The 27,231-nt window shown below is 43.1% G+C and overlaps 1 protein-coding gene and 1 long non-coding RNA gene across 7 annotated transcripts in view; one reads left to right on the forward strand and one right to left on the reverse strand.

Moving 5' to 3' along the window:
- Positions 1-26,046, reverse strand: part of SAP130 (Sin3A associated protein 130) — a 72,481-nt gene extending 46,435 nt beyond the window's left edge. For 2 of the 6 annotated variants that reach the window (XM_082396623.1, XM_082396621.1), the window contains exons 1-11: positions 25,880-26,044; positions 24,130-24,247; positions 16,963-17,198; positions 16,088-16,246; positions 14,759-14,870; positions 13,617-13,741; positions 11,841-11,965; positions 5,845-5,992; positions 5,588-5,678; positions 5,274-5,378; positions 1,523-1,664 (exon numbers count right to left, since the gene is read on the reverse strand). In XM_082396623.1, the coding sequence (XP_082252749.1) occupies positions 1,523-1,664; positions 5,274-5,378; positions 5,588-5,678; positions 5,845-5,992; positions 11,841-11,965; positions 13,617-13,741; positions 14,759-14,870; positions 16,088-16,246; positions 16,963-17,198; positions 24,130-24,241 (1,355 nt within the window). In that variant the 5' untranslated portion in view covers positions 24,242-24,247; positions 25,880-26,044. Of the gene's footprint in view, positions 1-1,522; positions 1,665-5,273; positions 5,379-5,587; positions 5,679-5,844; positions 5,993-11,840; positions 11,966-13,616; positions 13,742-14,758; positions 14,871-16,087; positions 16,247-16,962; positions 17,199-24,129; positions 24,248-25,200; positions 25,221-25,879 lie in introns of those variants that run through there. The other 4 variants (XM_082396624.1, XM_082396622.1, XM_082396626.1 and 1 more) reach the window with 4 other exon arrangements.
- A 29-nt stretch (positions 26,047-26,075) lies between these two features.
- On the forward strand, positions 26,076-26,858 carry LOC309630855. Its single transcript, XR_014245951.1, has 2 exons — positions 26,076-26,353; positions 26,436-26,858. It is a non-coding gene; the product is annotated as an uncharacterized lncRNA (long non-coding RNA).
- The last annotated feature ends 373 nt before the right edge of the window (positions 26,859-27,231 follow it).

Raw genomic sequence — 27,231 nt, forward strand, 5'->3', positions numbered from 1 at the left:
TGCTGAAAGGGCCTAGAAGTGACAATCCAGTAACAACGAACAGAACTAACGGCTAGATCTTAGTTTCTAAATGATGCAAAGGAACCAGGGCTCCTTGGAGAAATGGCAGATTCCAGGGCTCAGAGGGACCAAGTTCAGGAAGAGTTTCAAGTATCTTAATGTGGTGAGAAGTAAGGAAGGGCTAGAATGACCAGGACATAGCAAAACCCAGGAACTAGTCTGAAGGGGCTCCCAAGGACGAACCTGGAGACAATTTGAGCATCGAAATAGACGACAGTAATAGTTTATAATTATGAATAAATAAAACCAAATCCATGAGCCCATGCAGATGTTCAAAAATAAAATACACAGCAAAATAAATAAATGGGGATAGATGAACTTTCTTTACATCAGAATGTCAACTGATAAATATCAACGAAATGATCGAACAAGTCACTATCTTGCAACCATCACATTGCAACCATCAACTGATTCAGCCAAGAATCGTCAATAGAAGCAAAACTACTGAGTGAAAGCTTATAAGGACACTTACAGTCTCAAGGTATTTCCACACAAATTAGTTATTTACAAAAAAGAAAAGTACACCTTTACAGCAGAAAAATCTCCCATAACCTTCATTAAGTAATTAATGTTGAGATAACTATTAATGGGACAAAGGGAGAGCATGAGCTCTCTGATGTAATAACAGTGAGAAGAACATATCACCTACTGGTATTCACTTCAAAAATGCACAGCCGGGCTTCCCTGGTGGCGCAGTGGTTGAGAATCTGCCTGCCAATGCAGGGGACACGGGTTCGAGCCCTGGTCTGGGAAGATCCCACATGCCGCAGAGCAGCTGGGCCCGTGAGCCACAATTACTGAGCCTGTGCGTCTGGAGCCTGTGCTCCACAACAAGAGAGGCCGCGATAGTGAGAGGCCCGTGCACCGCGATGAAGAGTGGCCCCCGCTTGCCACAACTAGAGAAAACCCTCGCACAGAAACGAAGACCCAACACAGCCATAAATAAATAAATAAATAAATAAAAATTAAAAAAAAAAAAAAATGCACAGCCTCAATCTAACTACGAGGAACAATCCGACAAGCCCAAATTGAAGAATATTCTGCAAAAACAATGGCCTGTCTATACTCTTCAAAAATTTCAAAGTATGAAAGAGAATGGAAAGCTAAAGGATCGTTTCAGATACCTGTACTGTGGTTAAGTAAGAACAGCTTTGTTCTCTAGAGATGAAAATGGAAATACTTAGGGATAAGGGGTCACGATGCTGCCACCCTTACACTCAAAATGGCTCAAAATAAATTAAAAAGAGAAGTACACAAGTCAAAAAAAAGATACTAGAACACTCATCAAAAGGAGAATGAATAAATACAGCACAGTTTCATAAAATAAAAGAAATTACACAATGTATTAGATTTTCAGGGGGAAAAACTGAAAATAAGGAAATACATGCCATATTTGTGGGACAATTGGTTTCACTGAAAAATCAAAACAATTCGTGCCACGATGGGGCACATTCCCTCCTACCTATTGTCACTTCGGGTTTCCATAGCCACAGGATTTGGAGAGGCTCGATGTCCGGAAATGGGAATCAGGCTACTCCTCTCTGCAGGGTAATCGGGTTGGATCCGAGGAGAAGTATGTGTGATTTGCTGAGGCACCACCTTAGCTACAAAAAGTATAATCCAATTACATTACTGCTCATATGCTTTCATTGGCATGCCAAAACATTCTTGGCCAGCAACAATCTTAAGAATGCAAATAGTAATAAGAAGCCTGGATTTTTAGTTTTCATCAAAATAAAAAATGAAAAGATGAGTACCTATGGTTCAACTGAATTATTTCAATCCAATAATCCACTGATATATTTACACTGCTATCTGTTAAAGCAGGGTTCAACATTAATACTTCATCAAAAACATCAGCAACTAGGCCCTTTTCCCCTGACCTGGCTTCTTGGAGACCTTTTTTTTTAAAGGAGAAAACTTAAAAAAAAAAAAAAAAAAAAAATTAACAAAAATTTGAATACAAAAATGGCAAATACCTTAGATTCTTCTCAGGGGCCCATAACTAATTAGTAATTATATAGCTAGTAAGTAATGAGAAGGTCATTTTAATTTCCAAGTCTTAGTTTCCTCATCTATGAGGAGGCCTTCTCTAAAAAATCACTTAATTTCTAAAGTCTTCTGAGTGTCCTGTGACTTTGCATAATATTTTATGGCAAAATCAAAATGATCATACAGTTTTCAAATTTAATTCTATCTGTAAAGACCCAAGTCATACGAATGGCAGGCACGCAAACACTAGAGACTGGGAGGACGCCACCACGTTACCCAAGGTGCAGCACACTGAACGCCAAAGGTAAGCAGCAACCCCCCCGGGCCCAGATATTTTCTGAGGGAGGCAGCTGGAGAAGTTTCTGCAGGATGATGGGTGAGATGCCCAGTCTGACCAGCGAGGATGGCCTCTGCTGGCTAACGCAGAGAGAAGCTGGCATGATGTATTTTCCATCAGTAGTCAGTTGAGAGGGTGCTGAGGGAAAAGTGACTAAGCCTGTGTTTTCACTGTGCCCATAAAAGGTAGGAGAAAATTATGCTTCCAATAAAAAAGCAGCTGTGTTTGGCAGAGTAGCTAAGCATCAGATGGTAACCACACACACACATGAATCATACCTTCACTTTTTCCTAATTAAAAGGGCCATACATCCTCAATTATTTAGAATAAAAAAACTTCAGGAAAAACATAATGCAGAAATCATAAGTTGGGGCTATTTTCAAAGATAATCCCTGTTTTCTGTAGGCTGCGATCATCTGATTCTGCTTTTTATAATTCTGAGACCACTGTCATGTGTGGAGAAAATAAGGGTGGCATTCTATTGGAAACGGGCATTCATTGCAGGTGAAAACCCTATGCTTGGGGTTATCAGGCTTTTCCCCTGATCCAACACATTCCTATTAATAACAATGGGTGAATTCAATATCTAATCTCACCTGGAGAAAGCAAGTGACACTTAGAAAAAGCCACTTAGGTGATTTTAATATAGCTCTTATGCCCTCAACTTGAAAATCAATGCTCTAGGGTTAATATCAGGTTTCCCTTCTCAACTGAGGCCTTTCTGTACAGGGATCCCATTATGATGTAACAAACATCTGGGGTACTACACAAGAGGAAAACAAAACTAGAGCATAAACCTGATGGAACTTCGACAAAAGCAATCACACTAAGTAGATTTTTAAATCTGTATGGACACTTCTGTCAAATGATTTTCATATCTAGAATTTAGTAAATGGTAAAAATTCAAAGATAAATGAGCTGCGGAGTTAGAGAACACAGCAATACGGTAACTTAGGACAGGTAAGAAGTTGGTAGTTTTAGCCAAATGAATGAACATTATTTGTCTCCTGCTACTTTCAGTGAGTTTACTTCCACAGTGTTACTCTTAGGAAGACACAGCGACATTAAGAAGAACTGATCTCTAAATAATTCTCCACAGAGAGGGTTCAAGATGCAACCAGACAGCCCCCTAGGGTACGCTGCCCCTCTTTACTGGTCTGATTTTCTTCATAGCTACACATTCCCTAGTGAGACTCTCGACTATAAAGATGAAAAGAAGGGGCTTGGCTCTGACTTGACAGCGCTGTGGATAACTGATGACACTGTTAGGTATAGCCAGAAAACAGCCTGAAATGACAACATGGAACAATCAACGATCTTTTTCAACGAAAGTGCTGTAATGCCGAACCCCTACCCCCACCGCCAGACTTCACAGAAGTGAGATTAAATTCAGAGGGTGTGACAGAAGTTTGGTTTCTCCAATGCCAAGCTGGAGTGAGCAGTAACGTGAGAAAGACCGCAGTTATTTTCTCTGCTAAAAGCCATCTGTGGGGCTGAGTACCAATTTAAGGGCTGGAATGGCCCAGTTATTTAAAAGAGGAGCAAGGGTTTCCTGGGTCCTACCGTCATTTTGGAAAAGTGCCCTCAAAGTTTGCTAGGAGGGCTGTGGAAGCTGCAGCCTGTCACACATGCAAAAGAAGGAAGCAGGGAGGGAGGGACCACCCCACTGCTGGGACACAGCAGGTAGGGGGGACACTTCTGTGTCTGGTCACCAGATTTCTGACCATCGAGTATGTCAGTGCATCCTCTCATAAAAGGCAGTCTTACTTCTAAAAGTACAGCAGATTAAAAATATGGCAGCTGTCCCACATCTCTGGAAGTGAAGGAGAGTAAGATGACACACTCACTGTTACAGAACCAAGGCATAGGTAACACTAGAAACTAAAACCTGTGACTTGTGGGTTAAAGAAGGAAGTGTTCTGTCTCATAGGCCACAGCCTCTGCTTTGGAAGCTGTGACAGTGAGCTATCAGCTCTGACGATAGGCGTTGACAACTTGCCGGCCAAACCTTGCTGATGCCTGTTTTGGCCCATGAGCTAACAATGGGTTCACACTTTTAAATGGCGGCGGGGGGGGGGGGCGCGGGGAATCAAAAGAAGACTATTTTGTGACACCTGAAAATGACATGAAATTCAAATTTCTGTGTCCATAAAAAAATCTAACTGAAACACAGCCACACCCATTTGTTTACATATTGTCCATAGCTAGGTAGTTGCACACACCCATGAGGCCTGCAGAACCTAAAGCACTTACGATCCGGCTCTACGGAAAAAGCTTGCCAATCCCTGCTCTTGATAACTAAAGTCTGGCTGCCAGAAACTTTTCAAAGATGTTTTAATACTGAAATATACACATATTTAAAAGGGGAATAAACAAAGCCTGGAAGGAATTTTAGGATGGTCGTGAAGTACCTTGGGTGGCACCCAGATAAGAACCTCGGGGAAGTGACTTGAGGGTTAGCATTCTTCCCACTGTTGCATCACCCAGAGATTTTTCCTGAACAATCTGTCAGTGTACAAGGTCTCTTCACTCCAGACCTTTGCTTCTTTCTTGCTTTTCCTGTTGTTCTTGTCAAACTTTTATCAGTAAAGTTAACTTACTTTTTTAAAAGGTAAACATAGAAAAGGTAAAGGTTGATGAATAAGTCAAAAGTGGAGTTTAAGTAGTTTACTTTGAGCTCTCAGAGACGGTTATCTTCTTTTTTCTCCCCCTACCATCAAAATGCCAAATCTGTATATGAAATAATACTCAAAGTTAAAGTCAGTGTTGCTTTGAAAATTAACAATTAAAAAAAAAATCAACACTAGCCAGCTATATGAAGACCTGGTCAGCGGGGCTGAAAAATTCCTTGTAAGCTTCCATCTGCAGGCTGCACGCCACTTACCAACCGGGATGTTTGAGGTGGTCACTGCTGTAGCATGGGATGAATGTGAGGGCATTGTCATGGTAACAATTGTACTCGTGGGAGCTTGTGTGTGTGACACCGATCCTGGAACAGGAGAAGAAGGGAAATTCTTCAACAATGGCCTCTCTGCACACATTACAGATTCTCAAAAACCCAAGAAAAGCTCTTGGGAAAAAGTAAGAGAATTTTTCTAACCTAACTCTTGTTCTCTGCCTGAAGCTGAGAAATAAAAAATGAACCCACGCCTTATGCCTCCTTCTTCCCCGGCAGGAAGAGCAAGGCTGCCGACTTACCAGCCGTGGTTGCGGAAGGAATGGTGTTGGTTGCCAAAATAGGTGCTACCGTTGCTGCAGCCACCGGTGTGCCAGTGCTGAAGATCGTTTTCTGTGGGGGGGACACCCCACAACACAGTTAGAAACAAGAACATCTCCCACCCAATCCCGCTTAAACGCAATCACTGCCTTCGATATTGCCAGGCTTTTAGCGAGTTTTGCACAGTTCTGGTTTTAACCCACAGAGTAAACAGATGGCTCTTCATCTCTGGTTTTACCTGAGCCATGGTATGGAGCTGCTGTTTTGGCGTCCCTAGCGCAGGGTGAGATGGCAGTGTGATTCTTGTCGTCACATCCCGCGACTGGGCAGGACGTTGAATACTAATCGCTGCAGACGGTGGATGCTGGAGAGACAGAGCTGGCCGACTGGGAAGACAGAAAAGACATTACGATCTAGGACTTGTCTCCAGACGCAATGCAGGCAGTCAAGGCCACTTACTGTCTGGTGCTGGGTCACAGTCAGAGTTTTATTTTTCACAGGTCTGTGAAGTCCACAGGTGAACCAATGAAGTTAACTGCCCATCGAGTTTCTCTCCTGAAACTGCCGTAAGCCTCATTTTAAAAGGTATCAACGTGTACCATGAACCAAATAAATTAACCCTTAGTCATACTGAGTATCCTCGATATAATTAATCAACACTCTCTGACCATCTCGAGTAAACATTACTATAACGAACACGTTTCACTCTGTGAACAAAGCTGAAGATACGAACTAAGGTTCTAACTGTTATGAGGTAATATTACAGAAAACCTTGATTAACGGAAGCTTAACCTGTGACCTTGAAGCACTGACTTCCTTCCCCCAATTTTATATCATCCTTTACCAGAAGATAAAGTTACAGTTATGACTGCCTCATAATTGAAAGGGATATCAACATAGACGGCATGTCAAATTAACCGGGAAGCATGCTACTGAAATTGCAAAAATGGTAAGAAAACTTGACAGTGTATCAAAGTTGACATCTCAAACAGAGGGGAGAGAATGGGCTATTTAATAAATGATGCTAGGAAGATGACATAGCTATTTGGAAAAAATAAAATTAGACCCATACTTCACACAGTACACCAGGATAAATATGAAAATGATGAAAGGTTTAATGGAAAATAAAGAAGTACATGAAGAAAAGATAGAATTCTTGAATAGCCTTGGAGTGGGGGAGAGCTTCCTAACAATTAAAAGCTCTCAAAATCCAAAAGCTATAAAAAAATCAAGAAATTTGACTCTGTAAACCAATAAGCAAACCTCCTAACACAGTAAAACACACTACAAGCAAAGTAAAAAGACTCATGGGGGCTTCCCTGGTGGCGCAGCGGTTGAGAATCTGCCTGCCAATGCAGGGGACATGGGTTCGAGCCCTGGTCTGGGAAGATCCCACATGCCGCGGAGCGACTAGGCCCGTGAGCCACAATTACTGAGCCTGTGCGTCTGGAGCTTGTGCTCCGCAACAAGAGAGGCCGTGATAGTGAGAGGCCCGCGCACCGCAATGAAGAGTGGACCCCACTTGCCGCAACTAGAGAAAGCCCTCGCACAGAAATGAAGACCCAACACAGCCAAAAATAAAATATAAAAAAAAAAAAAAAAAAAAAGACTCATAGGTGAAAGTGTAATCTTAATATACGAAGAGCTCCTAGAAATCCATGAGAAAAATAACAGCCCAATAAAAAAAAAAAAGGCCAAAAAAAAAACAGCCCAAGGATATGAATAGTCAGTTTGCGAAAAAGAAAACACAGATGACCCCTTAACAAAGGGAAAAGACTAAGTCTTAATCAGAGGAAGAGAAATGTAATTTAAAAGACACTGATACATCATCGTTCACCTATCACATTGGCAAAAATCCAAAAAACTGACAGGGTACTCTGTTGTTCAAGCTGTAAGGGAACAGGCACTTCTAAATATTCTGGAGGGAGTATAAATTGGTACAAACCCCATGGAAGGCAATAAGACATAGGTATCAAAATTACAATCACATATACCCTCTGATCACTTTTGGGAATTTATCCTACAGATATTCTTGCACACATGCATAATGACAAGAGTATAAAGTTATTCACTGCAATATTATTTATGATAGTAAAGTATAGAAAACAACCTCAAATCCATTTACACGATGGGTCATCATACTACTGCTAAAAGAACAACGAAACTCCACGTACTGAAATGGAAAGCTTTCAACATATGTTGTTATATGAAAAAAACCCAAAGAGGAACATACGAATCATGAGACTGACACACTGCTGGCTGCAATAAGAGGGCAGCTTAGGAATCTATGAATTAAACAATTTTGGGGGTAAAAAGGATAAAAGTTAAGAATTGCATCTTAACAGTGAATTAAGATGAATTACAGTGAATTCGACTGTATTTAAAAAACATTGGAAGGATACCCTGAAAGCTATAAACATGTTACTTTACAAAGGCAAAGGGAAAGGAACATAGGAACTTGGTAGACGTGCGACAGGGGAGTGATACTCCCTACTGAATACCTTTTTATGTTTTTGTATTTTGGAACCATGTGATTATAAATCAGGAAGGAGAAAACATGAAAAGTTGAGCCGTAAGGGTGAAATGTGATTGGGACCTCACGTATCCAAACTAACCAATGGTTTCATCACAGGGATCCTCTCTCAAAATGCTTTAAGATCAGACCTGATCCTAGGTGCAACTATGACACTTGGTGGAACTTACTGAGGAGAAAGCCTACTATTGAAGACTGGATTTTTAATAGTTGATGACTTAGGTCACCAGAGTACAGTGAAAGCTGCCCACTCCCAGCATTTACAATGAAATGCATTCAGAGAGATACGTGAATACATAATTAAAATAATCACAAATTTTAGGGTGGAGGAATCTAATTATGGGAACAATTCTGAAGATACCTGTAACAAAGAAGAATGCCAACAGAATCACCCGGAAAGGATCTCCTAAATTCAAACTTAAACGTGCTCATATTTTAAGAGGTCCAGCTCATACAAAAATATACCCCCAAAAGAGCATTTCTAATAAGTATTTAGATATGTTAAGTGTTTCTGAAAGCATAGACTATACTAGTCTTTGATTTTCATTTACTCTAATGAAAAATAACAAGTGTTAATACATAACAAGTATTAATGACCATTACATGTCAGGCATGTATTAAGTACTTTATATATTAATATTAATATATACATATTTACATATTAATATTTATATATTAACTTCCATGTCAAGGGAGGTAACATTACTGCCACTTTCTAGGTGAGGAAATGGAGACATTTACTCTTTACTCTTTCACCTAGCACTCCCACTTCCAGGAATACACCTTGAAGGCACACCATCACAAACATGCAACATATGCCAAAATGCCCGTCAGTACATCCATTAGCTAGGAAGTCAGACATTAGGAATTTGTCACAGTTATAGATAATTTAAGTAGGAAAATCATCTGATCATTACGGTTTTGCCTGTTTAATTCCCTAGTGTATTTCCAGTGCCTAGAGCAGTGACTGGCACAGACGAGGCACACAATAATATTTGTCACAGGAGTGAAAATACAGTTATATGCTAAAAATATATCTGACAAAATCCAATATCCATTTTTTAGTAAAAACAATAAACTGGAAAAGATAATTCAACAACATGGTTTAAAAAAAAAAATAACCCTCGTTTTCACTGTAAACACATTTATACCTTTTGAATTTCATCATACCATCTGAATATATTAATTTTTTGAAGGTACTATAAAGTTAACATGAATAACACAGTCTATTTTATGTTGGGCTGTTGTGTCTCTTTGTACCTCCGGCAATATTTTCAATTACCGAGAAGTAAAGTGTCTTCATTTTATTGAAGAGGGAACTAAGGATCAGGGAAGTTAAAAACACTTGCCTAATGGCACACAGCTAGTAAGTGACAGAGCTAGTGGTTAAAGTTAAGTCCTAGGCACTACTCTGCACTTAAGTGTTATTTTCTTCAGAGCTCTGTTCTGGGCCCTCTTCTCATTGTATTTATTCCCGCTGGGTAGACTCAGATACCTAGAGCGTTAACTGTAGCCTGCGTTAATGACTTCTCAAGCACAGACATCTCTTCAACTACCTGTTGCCACAAACACACTCAGTATCACAAAACTTAACCTTCTCTTTAAAATCTGCTTTCGGGGCTTCCCTGGTGGCGCAGTGGTTAAGAATCCGCCTGCCAATGCAGGGGACACGGGTTCGATCCTTGGTCCGGGAAGATTCCACATGCCACGGAGCAACTACGCCCATGATCCACAACTACTGAGCCTGCGCTCTAGAGCCCGTGTGCCACAACTACTGAACCCACATGCCTAGAGCCTGTGCTCTGCAACGAGAAGCCACCGCAACGAGAAGCCACCGCAACGAGAAGCCCGCACACCGCAACGAAGAGTAGCCCCGACTCGTTGCAACTAGAGAAAGCCCACGTGCAGCAACGACCCAATGCAGCCAAAAATAAATAAATAAATAAATAAATAAATCTGCTTTCTTTCCCTTGTTTCTTTTTCATTTACTTGGTCAAGCAAGGAGGAAACCAAGGAGGCATCTCAGACTGCTTCCAACTGGTAGACAAGTCTTCCAGAGGGTCTCTAGTTCCCGACAGCTCTGTTCTCCATGCCCTATCCCCCTGCTTTTGTCCAGTGAATCACTTCTTGTTCATATTGCCGAAGGCTCTTTCCCCGGCACCCACATCATCGATGGCAAGCATCAAGAAAGACCACTGGAACACTGCATGCTCCCGGCAAGACTCTCACGCCACTGCCTTCCCCAACTTTCACAGCTTCCCCAGCACAATACGCTTGGGGGTCGTGAGGACAGATACCTTGATGTCTTCATCCCTGATTGTGTCACTCGCAAGAAGCATCAGACACCATCCCTCATCGACCAGACTCTCTCCCTGTATGGCTCTGTAAATCTCTTAACTGTACTGGCTTCACTTCTCAACCACCCAACCTTTCTACTATACCCTCTGGACTCACAATCCATCTTTAGCAAAATCTCCTGTAACCTCAACCTCTTCTGTGAATATATCCACTATCTTCCTGCCCTAATGAATCTTGGTTCTCCCTGAGAACGCTGCTTCCCTCGACAGCCCTCTAAACTGGGAGCCATCTTCTCTCTCATAAACCTCCTCCCCATCTACATTGCCTTCCTAAATCACCTCCTCCCAAACTCTTCTGTGGACTCCAGACTCATATATTAAGCCTTCTCAACATCTCCACTTGGGTGCTCAGAAGTCAGCACAACCTTAAACATGCCCCAAACCAGAGTCTGGAATTCCTCCCCAAACCTACTCCTCCCATTCTTCCCCATCCCAAGTTTAGGCAACTCCACTCTCCCAGCTGCACAGCCAACCGGCCCTAGCATAAGCCCGACTGTTCTCATTCTCTAATAACCCCGTACGTGATTCCTCAGAAATCCCCTCCGCTATCTTCAAAGTTCTATTCAGAATCTAACCACATCTTTCCACCTCCAACGACCATCTCTCCTGGATTCCTGCCATACTCTTCCCAACAACCTGCTTCCAACTTTGCCTCCCCACAGCCTATTCTCTCCAGCAACCAGGCTGATGCAGCTACTTCAGATCATGGCGCTGCTCTGTTCCAAACTCTGCTAAAGCTTCCCATTGCCCCCCAGCACAGGCCAAGCTCGGCATGACCTGGGGACCTTGCTACCTCCTAAAATAATCTCTGGCCACTCTCCTACCATTAGCCTCTTGCTGCCCCTTTATGTGGTAAACATACTCCTGTCTCAGGGCCTTTGCACTTACTGTTCCCACTGCCTAGAACACTCTTATCCCAGACAGCCATATGGCTCATTTCACATCTTTCCATTTTTCTGTTCAACCGCATTCTTATCAACGAAGCCCTTCCTGATCACCTTATGTGACACAGTAAGCTCCCCGCACTGCCTACCCTGTCACTCCAAATCCCATTTGCCCTACCTGATTTTTCCCCAAAGCACTCTTTGCCACCTAAAAAACTATATATTTTTTTATTGTATGTCTCCAGCCACAGTTCCTACAAACAGAAACTCTATGAGGGCAAGAATTTCTTTTTATTTGTTCACTGCTTTACCCTCAGTGTCTAGAACACAACACAGCTCATTAAAAAAAAGAAAAAAGCACTCAATAAATATTTATTGAGTTGAATGAAGGAAGGAAAAGAAAAGGAGAGAGAAGAAGGGAGGATGGCAGGATGGCTGATCTTCAAACCCCCGAATATACCTAAGTGCGGAATCAGTGGCATGGGCTGCTGTTGTAGTAATGACTGGAGACTGAGCTCTGGTGGCCGACACAGTTGCTACCACAGCAGGAGGGATGGTATTAGAGGTGGTCACAGGTGGACGAGACTACCAAGAGAAGAGAAAAACATATTTCATTGAAAACAAAAGCAAAATATAGTATGCCAAAAACACTGCAAGTATAATTTGAAAACTGGGCCTAGAAATAAGGGCGTTTATGTCCAAATGAAAATAAATTCTCACCATTCTCATTACCGAGTTCTCTTTCCAGATAGGTTGTTAGAAGTCCAAGAGCCAGAATTATCCCCAAAAATCCAATTCTGGTTGGACAGCACACAAGCCCCTCCTTTTCGAATATGACCGGACTCAAAATTCTGTCCTACGATTAGTACAGACTGGAATCTAGCCCTTCAGCTCTAGTTCCCACAGAGCTGTCGCTGGTCCTAGAGCAGACACTTTTCATGACGACACAACCTAGGGCTTCCCACAGAGGGCCTACTCAGAACTGGATGCTGGCTCTCACGCCATCTGAGGGCAAAAAAGGCAAACACGTGGTAACAGCATTCTTTACCAGCGGAAGGTGCAGGGTGCCCAGATGCTTTCTAGATGTTTCCATATGGATACACTTCCCTTACCCCTACATCTGTGTGTTAAAATCTTCACCTGACAAACGAGTTCCACACTGGGCTTCACCCGCTTGCCCACTATCAGATTCTCCAGTCATCTGAGCTCTTCTGAGTAGTCCTTCTTTCCTGCTCCTGCCACGTGCAGGTTAACTCAGCAAACTCTGCCCATTCTTGATCTGTTTCTCACCTGCAGACCTCGTCCCCCTGGCGCTGCTCTCACAGCCTGTCCTCTCACACTAGGACTGCTGTGCTGTCCTCCTCACTACTGAGCTCCTGACCTTGGTTCTCCTCTTTCTCCAACCCTTCCTACCATTATACTCCTGGGGCCCTAATCACTCTCCACATGTGTTTTATTACTAGCAAGGTCTTCTATTTTGTTTAATGTGAAAGTTCCAGGCTAGACATATCTTACCCTGCGTCCCAGTCAGCACTCTTCCGTAGTACCTTAAACCCAGCTATTTCATACATGCTACCAGTCTGGCCCCAAAGGCACTGAACTTCTACCTTCTGTACGCAATTCAGCTAGATTAATCTTTCAAAGAGATTTCTTTGACCATAGATCAGTATATTCCAAAGACGCAGTAGCTCTCTGCTGTGCACAAAATCAAGTTTACAGCCTTCATCTTAGAGTCCCGAATTTAGAGACAGATACGGTTATCACGCAGTAACACGATATACTTCAGTAGTACTGAGGCCACAGATTTCTTTGAAAAAAGTTGAAAGGCATGGACCGTCTTCCTCCAAAAGCATATATATGTGCATAAAATGTTTAGGGGTTCACACACCCCGACCCAAACTAGAATCCCTTAGTTCTAACTAGTCTTTACTCCACATTGTGTACAACCACCACTATCTTCCTTGCCTTGTTCAGAGGGCTGCCCCCCTTCATGTGCCCTTCACGTCTCAGAATCCCCACTGCCACACCCATCCCAACCAAAAGCCTTCCCTTACTACCTCTCTCCTAAATTCCTACAGCGGATCACATGACACTGTATATAATTCAGCCTTCTCTACATCTCGGCAACTAGATCCGAAGTCGCTTGAGGTTCAAGGACTCGCACAGTGCCAAGCAGTGAGTAACTCAGAGTAGGCGCTTAGCGCTTGCCGGCTGGCTGCCCACGACCCTGGCGTGCCTGGATGGGTTGGTGGATGATGTGTTGCACCGCCGGCTGGGCTGCAGCAGCATTTGGCAACTGGGAGGTCGGCCTCAGGACCGTCGTTACTTTAGAACTGGACATCACAGCAGCAGCTGCTGCACCTGGAAAAACAGTATTTTTTTTATTAGTATGGCTTCCGGGCTCATGATTTAAATAGCTACAATTATATTCCCTATAAGCTCAGTATGTCAGTATTCAGCTTAAGTGCTTTATGTATACTTCCCATGTCATCATATAGAAAATTAAGAGAACGTGCACTCAAGGGCTGAGATTTCGTAAGACTGATAATCTGTATTGCTTCTTCAAGGGTGTTCTTAAATGAAACTGGCTTTTTTTTTTTTTCTTTTTAAAAACTGCAAGTATGTAGCAGTGAAGCACAGCACGGTGCTGCTATTACCCTGATTCAAGCCAAGGCTGCAGCAGTTTAACCACCAGTGAGAGTTCACTTGAACCACCACTGCCTTTGCACCATCAGTGCCAATATCAGCACTGACAAAAGGGCACATGTCTTAGTTTCATCCTCACACAGATCCCCCTGCAGTCTGTGAACCTCACTCTGAGAACCACTAAGTTACATTGAGAGAGAGTATTCGTTCGCCTGATTTTGCCGACAATAATTTTATCCTCTCCAATAGAAGGTAACAATTTCTGATCAAGTAATTGAAAAAACTCATTAAACTGAATACCTTACAACCTATCAGAACTTAATTGGAAGAATAAATTCATCTTATTGCCATGTGAATAAAAAGATTTGACTAAGCATTTTCACTAAACTTCAGAAATACTCAGTATTAACATTTGTGACTTATTTATTAAAAATGAAGCCCATATTTACACTACCACAGCTTTCAGGAGTTCCTTAGTATAAAGGACAATTTTTAGACCATACAGAAAATTTGAATTGCTCTGAGTTTATACACATACACATATGTGTTGCAATACAACTATAATAAGCACCCATTAGGCCACACTAAAAATGTGCATTAATCTAAGTTTATTTCTGCTGTCCTGCAGCTTTAAAAAGCTCATTCTGGATATGCTTTGTGTTACTGTATCTTCTACCAAACGTATACCTGTCACTGCATTTCAATAGTCTGAAGAAAACATGCAGCCTTTACCTCGAGGTAAATGAGAAGCTCCAATGTGAAGAGGGGGCCCAGGTGCGTTGCTGCGGATGATAGACATCTGTACGTTCGTGGTCATGATGTGATGCAGGTTACTGGGATGTCCCTGCAAGAAACAGGATGCGACGTTATTTCCAAGTGCCTGGTCTTAGCCACGGGTGCTTAGCCATTGCTTCTAGGAAGTCAGCTGCCTCCAAATGTGGGTCATGTTGTTCCTCTTAGATAGTGAGCACCCCAAGGGAAAGGACATTTAGTTTTCTTTTCACAGCGCACTGCACGATGCCCTGTGCCAGCAGGCGTGTGGTACAGGACAGGGAGGACCCGTCAACTGCCTTGAGTCTAGCTAGGTGTTAGATTCCTGCCACTGATGACACATTTGACTGTCCACTTTCAGACACTCTCATCTTCAATATTAGTCTTTTACCCTTGTTTTCTTTGTCTTGGCCTATAGCTTATTTTTTCCTATTCTCACTACTTCCTTTACACGCCACTGCACTCATGCGTTCTTTATGCTAGCCAGGATTTCTAAATAAATTCAGTCAGCATCCAACGGGCACTCCCCCGTCAGTTCTTCAGCTCACCCCTAAGTGTCCCTTCCTCACACCTGCCCAACCCTGGTGCCAGTGCTTCTCAGGTGGACATTCCAGCACTTCTGGGAGGACTCAGCAGTATTACAAAAGGAAAAAAACCACAGTGCATCTTTTTGGAATACCATTTTTTTCCTAAAACCTTGAAGGGAGTGAGTTGTGAGATTCAGTTTTCATTGGTAAGTAATTTAAAATATTTAAATAAATCAAATACATATTATGGAGGAGGACTGCAATTTCAAAAAAAAAAAAAATTAAGTTACAACATGAGACTTTAAAATAAATGTTCACAACTGGCAGGCTGCTGAGGGAACCTGCCAGTCGCCCAAGAGGTACACATCCCTCTCCTCAGAGAATAAGCTTAGAGAAGCACTACTGCTGCGAGGCTGCTCTCAGCCCACGAGAGTTCTGGACCTGTAACCCAGCACGACCGGACTCCTGTGCTCCTCAAGGTCACGGGCTGCCTTATCTAGATCTGCTTCTCACACTGCAGGTGGTGCCTCGTACACAGCAGACACTCACTACGTACGGGCTAAATGACAAGACCACGGTGCATACTGGTCCTACTCCCGATGCCATCCTTCTCTGTCCGCTCTACTCTCGTCCCCTTGCAGATACCAGTGACCAGTTAATTTTTTATTTAGTCCAGTGCCTAATGTACTGCTGGCATTCAATAAATAATGATCAACAGTTTGGCATCTCAGTTTGAAAATCAGCAAATTAAGAGGAAAAAAACCTGTTGTCCACTGATTGTTGCCACAGGAATGGCTGAAGCTTGAGGGATGCTACTCTCCATGGTAACGGTAACCTGCCCTGGAACCTTGGGGGGAAGTGACAAGGTAGAAGGTGGAGCAGGAGCAATGGGACGGCTAGGCATGGTGGGCTTCGGGGGCGGCTGCAAACAGAAAACCACACGAAACATATCAACAGCTTTTTACTAGTGATGCATTTCATTCTATATACGTACACAAATCAAACCTGGGGAGTGCCAGGAAAGATGCCAGAAGCCTTATGTATTTTACCTCTTAGCATCACAGCCTTTCCATTGAAGTGCTAACATTTCCATGTTACAGATGTGGAAACATACAAAGCAAGGCTAAGTCACTTGCTTAAAGCCACACAGACAGTAAAAACTAGAACTGGGAATAAAGCCCAGATCTGTATGGCTCACAGCCCACATTCTTTCTTCTATACCGTGCTGCCTCCCAAGTTTGGGTGGAAGTAAACAAAACTCCCAGTAACTGACACATATCCATATGGTTAATACACAAGGCGATATTCTGATACACCCAAATTAGCAAGCTATCAAAACAAAACCTTGGAGAAGAGTGCCACTCCAAGATAAAAGCTACACTAGCATGCCCATAACTTGAAATAAAATCAACGTCAAAATGGGTACGAGAAAAGATCCTGTGATGCCAACTGCCCAGCGGCACGAGACTAGGCACTGCAGAACAGCGGCACTCTGAGTTACAGAGAGGCGCTGAACTGATAGGTCAAAAAGAAAAAGCTATGATCCTAGGATACAGCCTAAGACTCTGTGAGCACTGTCAGAAATACTAGCCAGTCTTTAGCTGTCGTTCAATGTGAAATTTTAAACCTCTCCATTACCTTCATAAGTCCCTCCGAAAATGAGAGTGGCACTGCTGGCGTCAGATGTGCTGGTGGGGCTGTCACTGTGACAGGTGTGCCCGATGCAACAGCATGGTGTGTAGACAACATCTGCACCTGTGGATAGGGCCTTACCACGACAGGCTCTTGCTTCTCTTCACGGGGCTGTAGGGAGCTGCTGGAACCCACGTGCTCCCTGGCAGTGACTTCAGCATCTCGACTAGATTCATCGTTGACTAGTGAAGACATGAAGGGTGAAACAGTGTGTCATGCCCTTCCGATATCAAATAATAGAACAGCACATATAAGAGTGGCACTTGCAGTTAAGTTTCAGGGTTGATAAACTGACCATTTCCTTGTGAGATTTTCTTAACAAGGAAAATTTGGGCACCAAATTCCCCTGATGGATAGCAAACTGGAAAGTCACACCTATGGAACATGGGACTTGTTTTAAATATTGCAATTTCCTACTCCTATGAACAAAGGGCCTGAAAACTATCTAGAATGACCTAAAATACTTGAAATTGTAATATAAGACAATTTCATTTAAAATATTTAAAAAGTTATAAAAACCTAATATTAAAAAGGTGACTTGGGGACTTCCCAGGCGGTCCAGTGGTTAAGAATCCATGCTTCCACTGCAGGGGGCACGGGTCTGACCCCTGTTCGGGGAACTAAGGTCCTGCATGCTGTGTGGTGCGGCCCCAAAAAAAAAAAGGTAACCAATTTCTCAGTCCAAATCCCTACAGAGTGAACAAGTAAAGCTCTATCATTATTACAATGCATGCACCCTTTGAGACTTAACAATTCCACTTGCATGACTGTACCCTATAGATACACAGCATGTGTATAAAATGACTCAGGTACAAGTTATTTGTTTCAGTATTTTTATACTAGCAAAGGAACCGAAAAACCTACATGTCCATCAATAGGGGACTGGTTATATTAATTATGGTATACTCACACAATAGGCTACCATGCAACTATAAAAATAAAACAAGAAAGCTTTTTAGGTACTCTTATGGGAAAATGTATAATATATATATATTATGAAAAAAATATATGAAAATACCAAGGTACAGAACAGAAAAAAAGTAAATAAAATACACACAAATACAAATACATTTGTATTTGTATATGGATAACATATCTGCAAAGCATCTTGGTTGCCTGAAAGGAAAGAAAGTGGATGAGTGGGGGACAGGAAGCAGAGATATTTTTCAGTGTATACTCTTTTTCTTTTGGAATTTTGGGCCATGACAACATGTAACGTATTTAAAAATTAAGTTTAAAAAATCAAGGAACTGGGACTTCCCTGGTGGCGCAGTGGTTAAGAATCCGCCTGCCAATGCTGGGAACACGGGTTTGATCCCTGGTCCGGGAAGACCCCACATGCCACGGAGCAACTAAGCCCGTGCGCCACAACTACTGAGCCTGCGCTCTAGAGCCCGTGCGCCTAGGGCCCATGCTCTGCCACAAGAGAAGCCACCGCAATGAGAAGACTGCGCACCGCAACTAAGAGCAGCCCCCGCTCGCCGCAACTAGACAAAGTCCACGCGCAGCAAGGAAGACCCAACGCAGCCAAAAATAAAAATAAATTTTAAAATGCTGTGAATTCAGAACACACTGATAAAAAAAATTTATTAAAAATCAAGGAACTCATGTAATGAAAGAGGAGAGTCTGTGAAAATATTAATTTGCACTATCATTTTCCCAAAACAACACTGACATTATTTTTCTGAACATAAAGATTATACTTACGTGAAAAATTTTAATTACTTGGAAAACTATAAAGAAAGTAAAGCTGCTCCCAAAGTCTATCCCCTAAAGGCACCAAGTTACTATTTTGGTAAAATGTCAGACACTTCTCAGCTCTGTAATTTTAGGTGGGTTTTTATTTACTTAACTTTTTATTTAACTATAACCTTCCTAAAGACAAGTGTACAGCTCAGTGAGCTTTTACAAACGGAGAACGCGTGAGTTACCAGCCCCTGATCAACAAGCAGAACGCTACTGGTTCCCATAAGCCCCTGCTCAGCCTGATTCCAGTCGCTCTCCCTCCCAGTGACACTCACTGTGCTAACCTCTAAAGCTACAGGCTACCGTTGTCTGTTTTTGAACTTATATAAACACACTCGTAACAAATGTACCCGGTTCTGGTCTCTCTCACTTACAGGTATGAGATCTGTGCGTGTTATTGCATGTAGCTGTAGCTCTTTCATTCTCAGTACAGTATGCCATTGCGTGAATAAATTACAAATTATCCATTTTACTCCCAGTTAGTTTTCAGTTTTTTTTACTATTATGAATAGGAATGCTAGTAATATTCATGTGTATGTCTTTTGGTGAACATTACCATTTCTATTGGATTCCACCTAAGAGTGGAATTGCTAAGTAATATAGAATATACACCGCATTATTTCAACAGTGCTAAATGAAATTCTATTGAATAGATGTACTATACCTTTTTAAACCATTATATCATTGATGAGCTTTTAGGTTATTTCCAAATTTTTGCTATTGTCTACAACTCTAGAATCAATATCCATATGTACTCTGAGTCCTTGTTCAATGATCTCCTCAGGAAAAAAAATCAGAAATTTTCTCTTGGAGGAAAAAAGTGCTGGGAGAAAAGATTAATATATTTTATATTCTGCTATACATTGACCCTTCTCCTAGGTCATTCAGATTTTTAAAAAATTTTGATTTTTAAAACCACTTTATCGAGGTATAATTTGCGTACAATAAAATGGCTATTCTAAAGAGAGTTCAATGATTTTTTTTTTTTTTACATTCTCACCAACAAGTTAGGAGCAGAATGGCTGGGTCAAATGGTAAACTTTATATGAAACTGCCAAAGTACTTTCCAAAGTGGTTGTATTATCTCATGTTCCCACTGGCAGTGCATTAGCGGTCCAGTTGTCCCTTATCCTCACGGATTCTTGACACACAGATATTCTAGTGGGTGTGTACTGGGTATCTCATTGTGGTTTTAATTAACATTTCCATGCTGACTGGTAATGTTGAACTTCTTTTTATGTGACCATAGGCCATTCATATACATCTTCCTTTGTGAAGTATATGTTCATATCTTATCCATTTTTTAATCAATCAGCTTTATTATTAACTGAGGTAAAATTTACATATAAAGTCTAATTTCTTGTATAAAACTAAATTTTCACAAATGTATTCAGTACTGTAATCAAAACACAATCATGACATGGAACATTTCCCTTACTCTAACAAGTTCATTCGATGCCCCTTTGCAGTCAATTCCCTCCCTCCCACCCCTACTCCTTAGAAACCACTGATCTATTGATGGTTCTACCACCACTGCTTTGTCTTTTCTGGAATTTCATAGAAATAGAACCACACAGTATGTGGTCCTTTGGGTCTGGCTTCTTTCTCTCAGTAAAATGCTTTTGACGTTCATCCACGTTACTGTGTATAATGCTAGTTTGCTTCTTTTTACCATTGAGTAGTAGTCTACTGTATGGATTAAACCAAACTTTGCTTATCCAGTCACCAGTTGGTAAAATCTGGGTTCTTTCCAGGGTTTGGCTATTATGAATAATGCTTCTATGAACACTGAAGGAGAAGTCACTGTATGTATGACACACATTTTCATTTATCTTGGGTAAATACCTAGGAATGAGACAGCTGGGTTGTACGGTAAGCTTACGTTAAATGTTTTAACATACTGTGCCAAACTGCTTACCAAAGTGGCTAGATTACTTTGCATTCCCACCAATGCATGGGTTCTGCTTGCTCGACAAACACGTCAAAACTCAGTATTGTCAGTCTTTTTGTTTTAGTCATTCTAGTGGGTGTATAGTAGTTCCTCACTGTGGTTTTAATTTGCATTGTCCTGAGGAGTAATACAGTTGAATATCTTTTGTTTATCTGGCCTTTATATAGCATCTTTGGTAAAGTGTCTATTCACATATTTCATCCCTTAAAAACAAACAAACTAACAACAAAAAAACAAGTTGTTTGCCTTTTTTGCTATTGAGTTACAAGTTTTTTATGTATTCCAGATGTAAGTCCTTTGCTGACACATTTATCACAAATGTCTTCTCCCATTTGGTGGCTTGCCTTTTTATTTTACTAACAGTGTCTTTTGCAGAGCAGTCATTTTTAATGTTGATGAAGTACAGTGTATTAGTTGCTTCCTTTTAATCAGTGTTTTTTGTGCCCTAAGCAATTTTTACTTACTCTAAGGTAACAAACAGTTTCTCCTATATTTTCTTTTAGAAATTTTAAGTTTTATATTTAGGTCCATAATTATACATTTCGAGTTAATTTATGTGCATAGTGGAAGTAAAGGTCAAGGTTTATTTTTTTCATATGGATATTCTGGTGTTCTGGCACTATTTTGTTAAATAGACTATCTTTCCCCTATTGAATTATCTATGTACTTCTATCAAAAATCAATTGACCATTATGTGTGGGTCTATTTCTGGATCCTCTAGTTTGTACCAATGATCCAGTGATTTATGCTAATACCACATTGTCTTGATTAGTGCAGCTTTATACCAAGTCTTGAAGTAAGGCAGTGGAGTCCCCCAACTTTCTTCTTCTTTTTTGTCTAAATTGCTTTGGCTATTCTAGGTCCTTTGGTTTTCACATAAATTTTAGATTCAATTTTAGATTCAATTTTTAGAAAAGTACCTGATGTGAATTTGATTAAGATTCATTTGAATCTACAGATCCCTTTGGGTAAAGGAAAATACTGAGTTTTCCAATCCATGAACGTGAAAGATCTTTTCATTTATCTAGGTCTTTAACTTCTCTCGGCAATGTTTTACATAGTTTTCTAATCCCAGGTCATACACATATTTTGTTAACTTATTCCTAAGTATTTTGTGGGTTTTTTTTTTTTAATGCTACTGTAAATGACATTTTTAAAATTTCACTATTCATTACTAGTATTTAGAAATATAATTGATTTCTGTACACTGAACTTTTATCCTGCAACCTTTAGTAATTTCACTTATTAGTTCTAACAGCTTTTAAAAAACATTTAGTATTTTCTGTATACGTGATGCTTGTGAATAAAGAGTTTTACTTCTGTCTTTCCATTATCAACTGATTGTTAACCTTCCCCACTGCCCAGATTTTCCCCTAATTAAAAGTTTAAAGGAACTGGACAATTTCATAACTTTCCCCCAAACCTATCTGTCCAGGAAGACTTTGATTTTTGACATTTTCATTTAAGATATAAGGCACTGACCATTTTCCACTAAGCTCTTTTTGCAACTATGTATCATTTCCTTCTAGGTATTTGAAGTTGTTTATTTTTATCAGAAAAGAACCTTGAAGCAGTAGTTAAGAGAACTGGTTGTAATCTATACTTCTGTACTGTGAACATGTACTTGAAATCCTGACATGCGTAGAATCCCAAATTACTTCTTCCAGTAAGAGCAACAGGAAATATAGAAAGACATCTAACTACTTAAGGAAAACTTTTATTTTCTTTTTAGAGCAACTGAAGGAAACAACATACACATTTCAGAAGTAAAATTATAGACAATTTTGGTCTAAGTCAATGATTTCCTTCTCAACAAAGTCTGAGGGCAATTATTGCTAATTGATACCCTGTTTAATGAGCAGTATAATTCTTGCAAATAGATGTTCAAAAATATTCTCTTTAGCTATGCTCCTTTAAATTATTCTGTTGTGAGGATTCCCTGGCACTCCAGTGGTTAGGACTTGGCGCTTTCACTGCTGTGTCCTGGGTTCAATCCCTGGTCGGGGAACTAAGATCCCGCAAGCCATGCAGCTTGGCCAAAAAAAAAAAAAAAAATCCACGGTGAATTCATACAAAAGATAAAACACTGTCAAAAATCTTTGTTAAGGGGTCAGGAACTTGAAGTGGCTCTATAAGAATTTGTTGACCTCTACCCTGTAGCAAGGATAGCACATACAAAGGAGCATGGACAGAAAAGTCCTGGCCTTCATTCTAGGAGGAGGCCCGACCTTGAGTTGCAGTGGATGATGGGAGTCAGTAAAGACTTCCCAGAGAAAGTGACATCTGAGAGGAAACCTCAAAGAAGAACAAAGAGTTAGCCAGATAAATAAGTGTGCAAAGGAAGAAGAAAGACTGTGGCAAACAAAACAAAACTGGACTGTGTAAAGTCCCAAGGTCAAGAAGATTGAGAACTTATCATCTGTTCAGAAAATATGAGCAGCTACTATTAAGCAGGAGGAATAAAGTAGCTTAAAGTTACTTCAAGTCTAAAGAGAACTAAAATAAATTTGTAACAAAAACTAGGTTGGCAGGAAGGAGGTGAAGCAATAGGAAGGAGGCCACAGCTCACAGGTGAGAGACAAAGACAGAACAATTAAACACCATGCCTGAGTTTCTGGTTTGAGCAATAAGTAGATGGTAGTACCATTTACCATAATGAGGAACATAGAAATCAGGCAGTAAAGAAAGGAATAAAAAAAGGAGTACCTTACTTCACTTGGCAACGCCACCTTTCCACTTGATACACAGAATACAGAATTACTTGAAGGAGTAACTCAACTTCAGCACTGCTGACTGGACTAGGTACTCTGCTGTGGGGCTGGGGGCTGTCCTGCTTAACGGCGCGTACGTAGCAGCATCCCTGGCCTCTAAATATCCGATGCCAAGAGCACCCCCTACTTGTGACACCTAAAAGTGTATGGAGACATCGCTAAATATTCCCTGGGGGGCAAAACCATCACCAGCTGAGGCCACTGATCTTCAGCATTCAAAAAGTATACAACTAAAAACCAAATTGCGTATATGTGCGTATACACATCTTTTTAAAATCTCTTTTCCTATACAGTAAGCTCCTGAAAGGCAAGACCTATGCCTTACACACCTTTGCATTCCCTCATGGCATTATTATTACACCTCTGGGCCTTAATTAAATAAGAACACATTAATACATTTAAAAAAATAGTTCCTGTAGGCGTGCTTCACTATAAGTTTCACGTACACTCTGAACATGTGAATCAAGTGGTTAAAACAGGAAGAAAGAAAGCCCTATTTAAATTAGGACTGTAATATATCCTTTTTTCAAATTTGATAATCTAGTATTTACTAAAATCCCACAAAGAATTTGCTTATTTTTAAATTAGAAAACTGGCAATATTTTTAAAGCAGGAAGCAATATAGAAAAATATCACACATCTCACCTGTTGCAGCTGGGTTTATCAATCCTGCAGAACCACTGTTGGCTATCTGTGAAGGAGCCTGGCTTAGCCCGGTGGAGGGGGTTCCTAACCGAGGAAACTGTTGAGAACTCATTTCCACCTGCAGTGCATAGGCATATGGTCATTACTGGATTCTGATATTAGAATCAATAAGGAGAAAGTAAAGCATTTTTAGTACCTACATCTTCCCTTAGAAAAGCAAATGTAGCATCATCTATCTAAAATGATACTTGTATTCAACATACAGTGCAGAAATGGTGTAAGCTGTTTAAGTTTTTGATGTACACAGGTTCAATTAATGGTAAAATCGTTTATGTGGTGCTGGGGGATATTATGACACCGCCCCCCAATACCTGTGGATTGCCACAAGAAAAAGTCGACACTACATTGTGTATAACATCCACGTGACAAGTCTTAACACAATATATATACTTCTGTGTAAAGTTTCATGACAAATGGCATGTGCCTTTGAAAGACTTAAGCCTCACACCAAGGTGAACAGAACTGTCATCAGTGTGTCACAGGAGGAATCGGAGGCAGATGCCCTGTCCTAAGAAGGGATCAGAAACCTTCCATCAAGACCTGATCCGAAAAGAATTCTCGAACGCTTTTCTGCACAGGCCTCCATTGACGGATTTCTCCCCCGCCCCTTTCACAGAGCCCCACTGAGCCAAAGGGAACCGAGATCTTCACCACTTTCCCTAAAACCGACCCCCACTCTTCCCTCAGGAGCCGATATCCCCGATACGCCCGCAATCCTGCCCCCACCCTGAAGCCCCCCGCTGAGATCGGAGAACACAGGTCTCCAGACACTCCGGGTCTCTGAGACTCCATCCCTGGGGAGGGGGGCAGGCGTTCTGAGGAGCCCCGGGACCAGTGTGCCCTTTACCTGCCGCCGCCCGCCGCCCGCCCCTCCCGATTCCACCTCGCCGGGCTGGGGGTGCCGCGGAGGACCCATCTCGGTGGCAGCGCTGGGCTCCGAGGTCGCGGGGACGACTCGTGCCGCAGCGCGCCTCGGGCCCGCCGCTGTCCAGCCCCGCCGGCCCCGCTCACCCCCGCCGCCCGGCTGCCGCTGCGCTCCAGTCCTCTTCCCCCGAACCTGCCCCTACCTCCCCCGCCCGCCCATTGGCCCCACGCCGGGCGCGTCAGTCCGGGGCCCGCACCAATCCAGCGCTGCCTGCGCGCTGAGATCCCGCCCCACCCTCCCGCCGACTGCCAGCCAATCAGGCGCGAGCCTCGCCGGGGCAGCCCAAACCTCTTGAGGCTGAGCCAATGGCAGAGGCAGACAAGCGCCGCAGGCGAAAGGGGCGGGGAGCTCGGAGGCCCCGCCTCGGTCAGGGTCTGAAAGCGGCGGGCGCAGGGCCCGGATGTGGAGAGTCACTTTAAACTGCTCCAGGAGCCAAACTCCCTGGGCCGCCCGCCCGCCCGCGCTCCCCCGGCCTCTCAGCTTCCCCGCCAAGGCCCACGCCCGCCACGCCCCCACGCCCGAATCAGCCCAGCCCTCCCGACGCCTCTCCCTTCCTTGCCACAGGACACCCGGCCTCTGCCGCCGGCCCAACCTCCGTGCTCAGCTCGGGAAAGAGCCCAGGTTTGCGCAGCAGGAGACGAGGGACCGCTGCCCTTCCCCGGGGACGCGCAGCGGGAAGGACGCTGCAGCCCGGCTCGGCCGCCCCGCCCCCTCGTCTCCTCCCCTCTCCTCCCCTCCGCTCCCAGGCGCCCGTCCCGCCATTACCTGAGTGCTGCGCCGAGTGGCCGCCGCGCCGCCTCGAGCTCGCTCTCGTGCGCTCTCCGCCTGTGGGGCCGGCGTCCTCGGGCTCCCGGACCCGCCGCCGCCGCCGAGGCGCTAGCACTCTGCCCCCCACCCCTCAGCCCAGCGCCACTGCTTCCGCCGCCGTAACGAGCCTCTCACCCATTGGCTGGGGTAGGCCCCGCCCTCCTCCGGGGAAGCCAGTCACCGCTCAGTGTGAGCGGAGAGCGGACGGGCCTGCCCCTCGGGGCCGCTGAGGCCTCTGGGAAATGTAGTCCCCGGTGCCGAGAGGGCGGGCCTGGGCGGGGCGTCCGGGCGACCGGGCCGGGGCAACACACCCCTTTGCTATGTAGAGTCGGTTCTGCATTTTCTCTTTGCTTAGTAAAAAGCTCATACCCTTTTGCCTCAGCTGACGGCACAAGGTTTCATTTTCCCGAGGGCGGTGCGGCGCGGGAAAAGGTAATGGAGGCCGACTGCAGCGGGCCGAAGGGGCTGCAGGCTGGGCCGAGGGTTTTCCTGACTGTTCTTGATGTCCCCACAGAGGCCACGGCCCGCAAAGCCTGAGCATCGTGGGAGGATCAGGTGGGCGGAACTGAAGCGACCCTGTCGGGTTTGCGCCCGGCGCGCTGCGTCGGGAGCTGCACACCAGGCCGGACCCGCTCGGGAGCCGAGCACCTTCGGGTTAAAGCCGGCTCGGAGAGGGGTCTTTGGCGCAGGACTCCGGCACGGTGCACCTGCTCGGTTTTTCCAGATTACGAAGAAGCGGAGGGAGGCGGTGGTGTTTTGTTGTTTTGTCTGGGGTGGAGGGATGGAGTTTGTACAGCTGCAGTAGACTTAGCCAAAGCTGCCGGAGCAAAATCTGAATCTGACAATAGAGATGATGTCCCCCTCCTCCCTTCCCTGATGGTAATTTAGATCTGGAGTTTTGTGTTAAGAAATAAATGGGGCTCGCATCCCTTCTTCCTATCGTGCTGTGTTCTTGCTAGGAAAAGAGTAGCTTGTGGCTACAAGAATGTCTCAAATACCCCCTCTCCTTCCTCAAGGCACTTTCCTTTCTCACACTCTTCCCTTCTCAAATTTCCCCTAAAAGTAACTGATGTGATATACCTTAGCCTCCTTTCTCCTTAGGCAGAACATTCTGCTTCTGCCACTCTTCTCAAACTGCTCCCCAAAGTTGCCAGTGACCTACTCACCTCACCCGGTGGTCCTTGCTTAGGTCTCATCTTGTCTAGTTTACCAACAGTAATTCCTCCTTAAAATGTTCTTCCCTATGGGAAAAGAATCTGGAAAAGAATAGATATATGTATGTCTATAACTGAAGCACTTTGCTGTACACC

This window comes from Balaenoptera borealis (assembly GCF_965194805.1).
Source record: "Balaenoptera borealis genome assembly, chromosome: 6".
Taxonomy (NCBI): Eukaryota; Metazoa; Chordata; class Mammalia; order Artiodactyla; family Balaenopteridae; genus Balaenoptera; species Balaenoptera borealis.